The 12739-nt window shown below is 41.0% G+C and overlaps 2 protein-coding genes and 1 long non-coding RNA gene across 6 annotated transcripts in view; 2 read left to right on the top strand and 1 right to left on the bottom strand.

Annotated features, from left to right (window-relative positions):
* CSTPP1 (centriolar satellite-associated tubulin polyglutamylase complex regulator 1) overlaps positions 1 to 3711 on the bottom strand; it is a 195561-nt gene extending 191850 nt beyond the window's left edge. For all 3 annotated transcript variants that reach the window (XM_015075663.3, XM_015075662.3, XM_015075664.3), the window contains exon 1: positions 3553 to 3711. In XM_015075663.3, coding sequence (XP_014931149.1) covers positions 3553 to 3598 — 46 coding nt within the window. In that variant the 5' untranslated portion in view covers positions 3599 to 3711. The remainder of the gene's footprint in view (positions 1 to 3552) is intronic.
* LOC128311781 (uncharacterized) lies at positions 3485 to 7589 on the top strand. Of its 2 annotated transcripts, none has more exons than XR_008290358.1 (5): positions 3485 to 4146; positions 4368 to 4444; positions 4802 to 4876; positions 5170 to 5227; positions 5368 to 7589. It is a non-coding gene; the product is annotated as an uncharacterized LOC128311781 (long non-coding RNA). The 2 variants fall into 2 exon arrangements; XR_008290357.1 differs by having other exon boundaries at positions 3485 to 3842.
* Positions 7590 to 10887: 3298 nt separating this feature from the next.
* LRP4 (LDL receptor related protein 4) overlaps positions 10888 to 12739 on the top strand; it is a 52067-nt gene continuing 50215 nt past the window's right edge. The window contains exon 1 of the mRNA XM_053202529.1: positions 10888 to 10972. Within this exon, the coding sequence (XP_053058504.1) occupies positions 10888 to 10972 (85 nt within the window). The remainder of the gene's footprint in view (positions 10973 to 12739) is intronic.

Consider the following 12739-nt stretch of genomic DNA (forward strand, 5'->3'; position numbering starts at 1 on the left):
ATATGTATTTTCTCTAGGCCTATACACATAAGTGACTTTATAACTTATAAGAGAAAAAAAAAAAAAAGAAAGAAACCAAAAAGATAAAACTCTCTACAGGTATTTAAATTTTTTAAACCAGGAAATATTTTATTAATCTATGAAGAATGTTTTCAGGGTGCCTCGGTAGTTCAGTCAGTGATGTGTCTGACTCTTGATTTCAGCTTAGGTCATCACCAACCATAAGATCTCATGAGATGGAGCCCTACTTCAGGCTCCGTTCGCTGGGAGCACACAGCCTACTTGGGATTTTCTCTCTCCTTCTCTCTCTCTTCCCCTCCCCCGCTCACACGCTTGCATGATCGTGCTCCTTCTCTCCGTCTCAAAATAAACATTCAAAAAAGAGAGAGTGGTTTTCAATGGTCATTAAACTGAGGGTGAATACTTCAAAACAGCCTATACGTAAAACAGAGCAAACTATGATGGATAGAGGTGTTCTCAACTAAAAACAAACGCATTTCAGCACAGTTGTAGGGTCTGATGAATCATGAGGAGGCCAGTGAGGAGTATGACTTTGTTTAGGGCAGTATGAATGTCCAGATGCTGAATGGGACAGGGAGTTAAGACACTTGAATATGCAACAGAGCCTGAAGAAGCACTTGCTCAGGGTTCAAACATTAGGTGGACAGGTGGAGAGTGAAACTTTTTTTAATCAACTTGGGACTTTGATTCTGTTTGTAGATTCATTATCAGCACTGCCACTTGCCACTGAATTAGTCTTCCTGAAAAAGTCACTATGGAGGGATCACCAACTTCTATTCACTAAAGCACTATATTTAAAATATGCTAAGCCTTTGAGGCATATCATTTAAACAGCAAACATCTAAAGGACTGAACAATGGACCAGGCTTTTCAAATATTTTATAGATTCATTGAATACTGGATAAATAAGATAAAATACATAAAATCCTTTGCAAAAGTCTAGGCATTGCTAGACACTGATATTATTATTCATTGGATACAAAATTATCTGTGATAAAACTATGCCCTTTTGACTAATTAATGGATGTGGTCAAGTAACCTTTTTCTCTCTCTCTCCATATATACATACATATACATATGTATATACACATATCTATACACTTCTCTCTATATATACCATATACCTTTCAAGAACCAAAGTTAAACTTGACAGAAAGATGCTCAATTGCATAAAATAAATGCACACTAAATCCACCCTGGGACTATTTGCCACTTAACAGGTTGAAAACATTCAAAAATTTTATACATTTTGTTGGAAAGACCATGGGAAAACAGGCATTCTTATATTGCTGACAGCCTCTATGAAGGGCAATTTGGTACTATCGATCAATATGTAAAATGCATATACCCCCCCCAAAATAAATAAAAAATAAGATAAAATGTATATGCCTCTGATCCACCAATTCTACTTTGTGGAATTTATCTTTGCGGATATACTAGTAAAGGAACAAAATTGCAGGTTATTCAGTGGAGTATTTTTAGTGATAGCAAAAGGCTAAAAATAACTTGTCTACCAACAGAGAATTGGTTAAATTATTTAAATTACTATGTAGCTAAAAAAATTTAATTTAAAAAAAATTTTAACGTTTATTCATTTTTGAAAGACAGAGACAGAGCATGAGTGGGGGAGGGACAGACAGAATCCAAAGCAGACCCTAGGCTCTGAGCTGTCAGCACAGAGCCTGACATGGGGCTCGAACTCACAGACCGAGATCATGACCTGAGTGAAGTTGGACGCTTAACTGACTGAGCCACTCAGGCACCCTCAAAAAAAATTTTTTTTAAGAAGGAAGCTTTTGGGGCACCTGGGTGGCTCAGTCAGTTAAGTGCCGGACTTCAGCTCAGGTCATGATCTCACAGTTCATGAGTTCAAGCCCCACATCAGGCTCTGTGCTGACAGCTTAGAACTTGGAGCCTGCTTTGGATTCTGTGTCTCCCTCTCTCTCTGCCCCTCCCCTTCTTGTGCTCTGCTTCTCTGTCTCTCAAAAATAAACACTAAAAAAAATTTTAAAAAAGAAGGAAGCTAAGACCGACATCTTACTCTAAGATCTATTAAATGAAAAAAAGCAGGCACTATATTCTCCGTTAGGTACAAAATAAACTAATCTAGAAGGATACGTAGGAAGCCCGTAATAGTGGTTACTGCTATGTGCTAAGGGTGGAGGAAAATTGGCATTAGGGGAAGGGAGGTGGGAGGAGACTTCACCATAAACTTCTTTATATTTTTAACCCAATTTCCGTATTACCAATCTAGAATTTTAAACCAAAACGTTTTTAATTTAAAAATTTTTATAATACATCTATATGACTATTATTCAGTGATAAAAAAGAAATGAGCTATCGAGCCAGGAAAAGACATAGAGGGCCTGAAATGCATACTGCCAAGTGAAAGAAGCCAATCTGAAAAGGTTGCATACTATAGGACTCCAACTATATGACATTCTGTAAAGCTTCAGAGATAGAAAATAACATCAGTGGAGGCCATGGGTTGGGGGGGGGGGGGCAGGAGAAAGGATGAATAGGTAGAGCACAGAGGATGCTGAGGGCAGTGAAACTACTCTGCACCATACCGTAACAGCAGATACGTGACATACATTAGTCAAAACCCGCAAAACTATACAACACAAAGAATGAACCCTAATGTAGAGCATGGACTTTGGTTAGGTTCATCAATTATAACAAATGTACTCCACTAATGTCAAATATTAATAATAGGGGAAACCGAGTCAGGGGGAGAGGGTATATGGGAACCGCTCTGTGTATCTACTTAATTTTATGTAAACTTAGAACTGCTCTAAAAAATAAAGCCTATCATTTTAAGCATAAGCGTATATAGACATATACATATACGCAAACATATATACATCCTCTTTTCATCCAGCAAAGGCCTCACACATCGAAGGTGCTCCATAAAGTACTACAGCTACTGCCTTAGTGGTCAAGAGCTCAAACTCTGGAGTGGGCAAATGAGGCTCTGATTCTAGCTCTACCATTTTCTAACCGTGTGGCCTTATTTATCCAAGCTACCTCTTCAGCCTCAGTTTCTCCGTCTGCAAAATGGAAGAAAAACACCGTATTTCCTCCTAGGGCTGTTGTGAAGATTAAGTAAAAATGCATGTGAAATGCTTGATTAGCACAGTGCCTAACGTAAAAGAAATGCTCAAAAATGCCAGTGGCGGCTGTAACGGTAAAATGATTGTTCACAGAATGACTGATTTGGCACTTCAGGTTCCAAGGTTACTGCACCACCGGCATTATCTATAATATCCCCAAAGGGCTCCCAAATTCTCACCTCCAACCTATCCGCCTTTGAACACCATCCACACCGCCTGAGCCCCGGACACTTCAGACATGCTTTGACCCCCAGATGCTGTTTTCCCCGCAAGTCCAGGCCCTGGAACGCGCCCCCTCCCGGCCCCTCCCTACTCCACCCGGCCCGGGCCCCACTCAGGCCCCGCCCCGCCTCCTCCCCCGACCCTGGCCTAATTGTCTGCACTTCTTTCCTTCTGCGAAGCTGAAGGAAGCTCCTACCCAGATACTCGTAGTCCGGTAGGGCTAGGCGCTCTGGACTCAGCATCCTTTGACCACGGTAGCTTCCAAAGCTCTAGCTCTCTGGCTTCCGGAACCCAGGTCGCCGGCTCTCTCCGTTGCCATGGCAACCACGCGGCGGGAGGAGGCGGGAGGTGGAAAGGGTGTCTCGCCAACAGTCTCCGTATCGCAACCCCAAGCTGGCCACACCGGTTCCGGGAGCAGTCGCTTCACGGCGGTCGAGTTTTCTTAGGACTCCCATTCTTGAGGAGCTGGTTTTAGAGGAATGTGAGGTGGAGATTCCCTTGAATCTGTCACATTTCCCGGTGTCGAAAAATTATTGCCAGCCCTCCGCGTCCGCGATTTCTGAATTTCATAACTGCTATTTCTGCTTTATACAGCTGTTATCCTAACTTGCAGTAATAGCTCCCACCCCTAAATTCCCATAAACACTTAATGCCCCATGACCTATGTTTATCTCTTTATTATTTGCTGCCTTAAATTGCTACCAAGTGCTTTCACAGGCGTATATTTTGGCTGCTCCTTGAGGTCAGGAATGTGTCTTTTCAGCCTATGTCCAGGCTGGACACGCAGAAGGTGCTTATTAAATCCTCTAGTTCATTAATATTTCCTCTCAAAATCCTATTTATCTTTAGTCCCAATTTCTACTCCTATCCCTTACTATTTGATACCCTTCCCAAGTGTCTTTCTTTTTTCCTACCAAGACATTTCACTTCTTGAGGGGATGGGGTGCACAAACAAGGACACCACCAGATTTCCCCCCCTTTATATGCCTAATTGATGACTTCTCTTTTAAGAAAGGAAAGCATTCATTGGTGTTGAACGTCCCAGATATCCAGATATTTCTTTTTGCTCCTCTCCACTCCAGCAATAGGTTAGTGGTCTGTGGTTCCTGTCACAGTTGAAACCTGGTAGGAAAAGCCACTGTATCCTCACTTTTTAAGTTAGTTCCCACAATGTGAGATTTTTGTGAAAAAAAAAAAAAAGAATAAGAAAGAAGTGAATGAAAGACGGAAGAAAAAGATATGGAAGGCAGGTAGGAAAGAAGAAAGAAAAATCATGCTATGGGAGGAATATCCATGAAGCCAGTGGACCACCTACACTGGGAGGAAAGGGAAAGAGGACCTTCTTCTCTTTGTGTCCGCGGTCTATTCTTAGCCTTCTCCAGCAGGAGCTTCAAACCTCCTAATTCTCCCTTTCCCTTAAAATTGTGCATGTGTCTTATTTCTAGGCTCCTGTGAGTCACTCTGAGTTTGGATGTGGTAAGGATCAGAGCCAAACTAGGACCTGCATTTATGATCTCGAGGTAATGAATTTACTAATTTGGTATTTAATGTCAGGTCCTGCAAATTTGATAAAAAATATTTGCTTTCTTCCTCGATGCTTGCCTCTTGCCCCTCCCCCCCCCGCCCAGTGCAGCTTGAGGGTATAGAAGTTTCATAACTTTCACACCTGTGACTTATTACTATGCTATTAATAAAGTAATAGGATAGTAATTATTAAGGTTTACAATTTTATTTCCAAGCAACCCGAAGCTATTTGCAGATCGTTCATTTGTCCTCATAAAAACTTCCTAAGGTACTTCTCCCTTTTTTTTAGCAGAGAAACTGAGGAACATGGCAGGAAAATGACTTATCTAGCATCATCCAGCCAATCGGTGAGAGAGCTAGAACTGGATCACAGCTATCCCAACCTCCAGGCTAGTGGTCTGACCACGAAACCACACAGCCTCTTTTTTTAGGGTTTGTTGGCTTGGTTTTTTATTTATTTATTTTTCCTTTTGCTCTGCCCTGCCAGTAACTGGAAGCTCCCAGATAAAAGAAGAGAATTTCAAGTCCAGGCTGAACATTTGACATCCTCTTATTTGTGGAGCGTTATCCTGGGACTTGGAGGGTGCTGCTGTTGGGATCTGTGTGGTGGAGCTGGGAACCAGCCCCAAGAATATAGCTTTGTTTGGGCATTAACCCATTTGCGGTTATAATAATGATAAGTTTCAGCACCAGTGGCGCCCGACTGTTAATGACTCAAAGAAAGCTAAATAAGAACAAGATGTCATCTCTGGAGCAATTAGTAGCTTTTTCCTACAGCTCCATCCCTTCCATAAAAATCATAAGGACCCTTATATTTAAAGTCAGTCTTCTACTCTTAATGTCTTGAACAGTCTATTGAGGAAGAAAAGGGTAGGAGGTTGCTAGACTAAGGCTTCAAGAAAATTTGAGGTTGCACAGAAATAACAGGTAGCCTTACTGGTGTTGGAATTACTGACTGTTTTATTTTTCTTCTTTATACTTTTATATATTCTCAAAAGTTTCTATAATAGGTATGTATTATAACTTGAAAACAAACAATAAATGACTTGAAAATCTTCAAAATATTTTTAAAGCAGAAGTGATGACCTTCCAGATAGTATTTGTTTTTCCCAAGAAGGAACAGCTACTTTTAGACTTCTCTTCTACCATAGAGTACATGATAACAGATTTTGGCCACACTTCAGTAGCAGAGGACATTTTTTAGTGAAATAAACACAACATGGGTCTTAAGAAGAGTGGAAATACGCAAGACTTGTTAAAAGCAGATGTAATTCTGTGACCTTGTTGAATGTTAAGGAAAGAAAAAAAATGTCAACTTTCAATTTGGATGGGTTTTCAGATTCTTAAATTATCATAACATACTTCTGAAAAGGTTACCTAAACAAATAATCATCCCGGTAAACAACCAACTCAGAAGACAACTCCACAATCCTGAGTGTAAGCAAGCGATATGAAATTGATCAAAGCATAGGGAAGGTACCAGATGTTAAAGTCATTCCTACAGCATAAGGAACAGAAACATCAAGGTCAAAGCAATCAGAAAAACACCTACAAGAGATGATATGTGGAGACATTAGTTTACCAGATTATAATTCCTAATTATAAGGAGAAAATTAATAGACATCTCTGGCTCTGCAGAGGACCTATGACGAGACTGACACAGAAGAAATTTCTCCCTTAAATTGAGAACTACAGGAAAGCAAACATGAATGTACTAAATAGTTTTAAACTTCAAGGAAACAATAAGGAAAGAAAAAATGCAGGCTGAATTATTGCTACAAAATAGGTTCAAGAAACTAGGACAAGCTTTTATCGACTCATCAAGCAGAAAAGATGCTAAAGGCAAAGTAGCTACTAAGAAATGCAGGTCATGAAATTCATGCTGAGCTCTTCTTAAAAGACTTATCTTCCGTAAAAGCAAAGCAGAAACTAAGTGTGATGCCACTGTATGGGATTAACATGTTCAAATTAAAAAATGCTATTTACAGACAAGTCATTTTGAACTGCTACAGGTCAACAACCCAGAGATTTGGGAGAATTTGCAAAGAAAAGAAAAAGAAACATTCACAAACTCTTAGTTAAAAATAACTAATGCATTACAAGCAAGCGGTTATGAGGACATGGCTTAAATTGAACCGGAGCTCAAAGGTGATTACAGACTTGAACCTTCTTGTTATATTATATTTTCAAATGCTGTAGAAAGAGTTGGGAATTATACTTTCATACAGTTTGAAAGGGAAAGAGATTTTCTGATCTTTCTTGGTAGCTCACAAAACTTAGCTGTACCTTCCTCTGTCCTCGAGTATGCACTTGATAAGCATTTATGTCATTAAAAAAATTCTTTGAACTGTCCTACTAGATTGTGAGTTCCTTGAAGGCAAGAGACAATGTTCACTCATTTTTAAGTTTCTAGGACATGCATAGTGCCTGACAGAATAAATACCTGTTAAGTAGACTCCCCCCCCCCCAGATTAAAAGCCTAGAAAATTAAATCTATCCAATCCATAGGATTTATGGTTTCCTCATAGGAATCAATTCATGAAATAAATTCATTAAACAAAAAGGCCAGCAAAATGCAAGGCGTTGTTGAGAAGGGCATTAAAAATCAAATAGAGGGGCACCTGGCTGGCTCAGTTAGAAGAGTGCAGTGATCTCAGGGTTGTGAGTTTGAACCCCAGGTTGGGTGTAGAAATTACTTAAATAAATAAACTTTTAAAAAATCAAACAGGGGCACCTGGGTAGCTCATTAATCAACCAACTCTTGATTTTGGCTAAGGTCATGATCTCAGTTTGTGAGTTTGAGCCAGTCTTCAAGCTCCGTGCTAACAGTGCCTGTTTGGGATTCTCTCTTCCTCTCCTCTCTTTCTCTGCCCTTCCCCCGATAGCTCTCTTTCTCTCAAAATAAATAAGTAAACTTAAAAAAAAACTCAAACTGGGGCGCCTGGGTGGCTCAGTCAGTTAAGCATCCGACTCCGGCTCCAGTCATGAGTTTGAGCGCCACATCAGGCTCTGTGCTGACAGCCCAGAGCCTGGAGCCTGCTTTGGATTCTGTGTCTCCCTCTCTCTCTGCCCATCCCCTTCTCATGCTCTGTCTCTCAAAAAATAAATAAACATTAAAAATTTTTTAAAAAGCAAACAGAGCATTGGCATATCCTTCAGATACCTAAATATTGTGTGTGAGAGATCACTGCATGTTAAGAAATGCCCAGAAAACAAAACAAAACAAAAAAACAGCAAACAAAAGGCATATTGAACAATGCCGCATGTGGACAAGCTAAGAGAATTCATTCAGGATGAGAGGGAATATACTAGGAATAACTAAATAAACTTAGGATATGAATTGTAAGTTCCCAAACTTTAGAATCTTAGGACAAAAAGCTACAGTCTCTGCATTTATTTTTCCTCCAATTCATCCCTAGATTGTTACAAGAGTTTATTGTTCTAAAACTCAAATCTGACCAAGTTACTTCGATACTTTAAAAGCGTTGCTGGGTGCCTGGGTGGTTCACTCAGTTAAATGTCCAAACTCAGCTCAGGTCATGATCTCACAGTTCAGACTCTCACAGTTCAGTTTTCATGAGTTTGAGCCCCTGTATCAGGCTCTGCTGTGAGTGCAGATCCCACTTTGGATCCTCTGTCCCCCTCTCTCTTTGCCCCTCCCCCACTTGCACAGGCGCACGCGCTCTCTCTCTCAAAAATAAACAAAACTATAAATAAATAAATAAATAAATAAATAAATAAATAAATAAATAAATAAGTTGCTGACTCACCATGACTAGGATGGAGCAAATTCCTAAACGTGCAGACAATATATATCCCTTCACAGTCTGGTCCCAACCTATTTTTCCAGCCACCTTGCCATTTACTCTTCGCTACATATGTAATACTCCAGCCATACTTTCCTACTCACTCTTCCCAAGCATACTGGCTCTTTCCCACTCCCTTGCTTTGGTATAAGTTTTTCTTTCTACCTAGAATGTACCTCTCCCACATTTTCTGCCTAGTAAACTTTTGTACATCCTATAAGACAAAGGCCAATGCCATCATCTCGGGAAACCTTATCTAACCTCCTAAATAAAATAGGGTAAAGGCAGGGAGGGAGAACAAGGCAACTTTAGGGTGATAAGATGAGGCTTCTCTGAGGCTGGGATGCTGTGCTGAGATCTGCCCTGGGAGGGCCTGGGGAAACAGTAGAGGAGGTAGCTCATGCAAAAACTTGAAGAAATGATAGCATGTTGCAGAGCTGAAGGAAAGCCAGTGTGACTAAAGCAAAATGAATAAGGGGAGAAGTGGTCAAAGTAGGAGGCAGAAGCCAGATCATGAAGGACCTTGAAAACCACATGAGAAGTATGGATATTATTCCAAGTGCAATAGGAAACCATCAGAAGGTTTTAAGCCCAGTAATGACATTACCTGATTTATGTTTTTTAAGAAGTCACTCTGGTTTCTGTAATGTAGAGAATGAATTATAAAGGGCAAGTGAAAACGGAGAGGCCATTTGCATAGATGCTTGATATATGTTTGTTAATTAAATGAGTTTTTATTCATTGATCCATCTGTGTATCCACCATTCTAAATTTATCTTTGCTGCTGAAATAAACAAGACGGGCAGAAGTATTTGCTGCAAAGGCTCTACTTATATATGCCAAATACGTGAATATCAAGCTTTCAGGAGATTAAAAAAAAAATGTGCTTAGAATGTCTCACTTTTCAGGGTGGGCCCCATGTTAGGCCAGGGAACTGAATCAGCCATTGTCCCCCAGCCCCTGATGTGAGTACCACCACTGAGCTAGATCATGAAAAGTACTGGCGCCAGAAATGGTGGCGTGAAGGTTTGTGATTAAAGAAAGCACAGAAATGCCAATCAGACCCTTTCCTTATACTTTCATTTTTTCTCCCTTTCTCCAGTAGTAGCCCCCTGGACTTAGATAAAAGCACCCATTGCTAAAAGTTAATGATACTTTCTCATAAATACTCGGGACTCTTCCCTGGCTCAGGGCCTTTGCAAATGCTGCTCCTTCTGCCTACAACAAAGCTCTCCCCATCCACTCCCAGCCTGAAGACTCTTACTCGGCTTAAGTGTCAGGGCCTCTAACAGGCCTTCCTTGCATCCCCAATTCTAAATCAAGTCTCTCCTTTCATAGAACTCAGTACTTGTCCTTGAATGTCCTTATCACTTACAGCTTTAAAGTCATTTGTGGGATCATTCTTTCAATGCCTCTGCATTGTGTCCCCTCCCTATGCCAGCCATCAGTCTGTAAGTTCTAGGGACCCCATGTATCTATTTACCACTGCCTCTACATTGCCTGGAACATAATATGCCCTTAATAAATACTTACTAAGTGAGCAAATACCGGAAATAAGCCTCTCCAGGCAGAAGAAGCAGGTGTAGGACCCCTTAAGCTCCTTTAGCTGTGCTTTTGTTTTGTTTTTCCTTCTACAGTTTTAAGAACCCTTTCCCCCCATTCACACTGCCTTGACAAAAAGGTGATTCTGGAGAAGAGATGGAGAAGTTTGTTGCAGACTCGTGTTCTTAATCTTTCAATGAAGCAGGGTCTTTCAACATCAGCAATATTAAAATTTGGGGCTGGATAATTCTTTGTCATATAATTCTTTGTGGGGAGGGATGTCGTGATCATTGGAGGATGTTTAGCAGTATCCTTGGAGTCTACCCAGTATTTATTTGCCAGTGGCACTCACGCCCCAAAGTGTCTCCTGGGATCGCCCCGTGGCTGGAAAATCACTCCTGATTGAGAACAACTGTTTTCAAGTGTAAAACTTCAGGCCTGTTACTCTTTCAGATGAATTATGTCTAGAAATGCAGGTTGTTGAGCGATGCCTAGGTTATAAGAGAATTCTACCAACCCAGTTGGATCAAAATAGTGCCCATTTCTATCTGGTTTCCGTAGCACTCCCTGTGTTTCCTTTGTAAAGGCCATTAGTGATGGTCTAATTCAGGGCAATATTCTGATTTTGGAAATTCAGTTCCCTGGTGTGTCCTAGAAGGATGAAGGAAGAAGGTGGTGTTTCTGAGGAAACTGATGCCTCTGAGACCCCTCTGGAATTGGCAGTCCCCTACAACTTTGCTAGGGGCATGTCCCAAAGGACAATAAAAAGGAGACAAACAGCCCATTCTGGCATCCTTTTCAGGATCTCTCACTCCAAACAAGAAAGTCTGAGAGGCCTGGTAAAAATAAATATAGCTTAGCACTCCTGGCATAGGAGCAGTTTCTGACAGCCAAGACTTAACTCACTCTAGGGGGTGACCCAGGCAGGGACTATGCACGAAGTTCATTCGTTTCTACCCATTGATATTCCCAGTGACTCACAGCAGCCAGGGATGGCTCTGTGCACCAGAACCACACTGAACCATGGAGGAGGGGGACTTGGGATGCACACACAAAATTCAGTCTCTTGAGCCTGAGTCAGACAGGGACAGCCAGCCTCCCCCTTCCTCCTCAATCCCAGAAAAACAACATAAATCATGCCTTCTGGAAAGAAACCTATCCTTCGCATACAGATGTTTATAAATTCTTAATCCCCTGACATTGAAAGTATGGTGACTGCCTGTCCTGGATTTTTTGGGACAAATGTATTCATTATACCACATGTCCTTAGTTTTCCTGTGGAAAAAAAATATGGTCTCCAGAATCATAAGATCTTTCTCAACAGGTCGAAAAGCATATAAACAGCATATATTGAAACCCTGAGACAAACCAAGGTCGCATCACAAACATTGTGAGGGTGGGGGAATGTGTGTTGAAAATCAGGCTCTACTTTTCACCTTTTTTCTCCTTGGATTTTAGGCTGAGGTGCCATAGGTCATAAAGGTGGACTGTCTTTCCCAGCAGGAAGATCACAGAAACCTGACCTGACTCGACTGCCGCCTTCAGTCAGCACGAAGAACTACACACAGAGAAAATGCCTCAATATTAGTTACCATGGTGATGCTAGTTTAACCACATTTCATCTGTGTAAAAATTTCAGGCAGAACAGTATACAGAAGTACTGGCTAAAGGACTTAACACTTTACTTTTTGTTGTTGTTGCTGTTGCTGTTGCAAAGTTAACGTTAGCTTTGGTAAAGGATGATAATTTGAAGTGAAATCCTTTGAAAAATTGAAAACAAGCAAGGATGAAATGTCAAACTTATCCATTGGAGCAACCTCCTAATAGCCACTTTTGCACTATACCAAATTACTTTCCCCTCAGCTAACATTGGGCATTTGGGGCTTCCTGATTCTATTTACTAGTAAGAGGAAAGTGGTTTAATGAGATGGCAGAAGATCCAAAGCCAGGAAATGTTGACATATCAGCTTGGAGGGAAAATTGATATATAGGACCCTAAGGAAGTTAGGGGCTTGGACAAAAGTAACAAGACGAGATTCAACCAAGAAACAAAACTAACCCATGTTATTAATCTGCTCTGGGGAGAGGATAGAGCCTGAAGCTAAGACAAGAGAGTTTATAACTTTCTATAATAACCCAAAAGTTAAATACAGCTGGTAAGCCCTACAGACAGAAGCCTGGAGGAGGCTGAGGTCTTTGTGAAAGTGCAACTACAAGTAAAGACTTACTTCCTTACCCCCTTCCTTCCTTGCCAGGATCAGAAAGTCAAAGAAGGTGAAGAGGCTAACACCGCTGATTTACAAAGACAGAGAGGAGGAACTATGTCTAGGCCAATTCTGGACGTCTGAGCTGGGGCGACAGGACCCAGACAAGCACCTCAGGAAATGAGTAAATGAAAAGGGGGAGTCGTGGAATTATTTAGCCCTAGCACAACGCTGCCTAGACCGGGGTGGGGGTGGAGCAAGAAGAAAATCTCAGAAAAGGAATTTTGACAGTGAGAATGCTAGTTAA

Source organism: Acinonyx jubatus, chromosome D1, assembly GCF_027475565.1.
Source record: "Acinonyx jubatus isolate Ajub_Pintada_27869175 chromosome D1, VMU_Ajub_asm_v1.0, whole genome shotgun sequence".
In the NCBI taxonomy this organism is placed as follows: Eukaryota; Metazoa; Chordata; class Mammalia; order Carnivora; family Felidae; genus Acinonyx; species Acinonyx jubatus.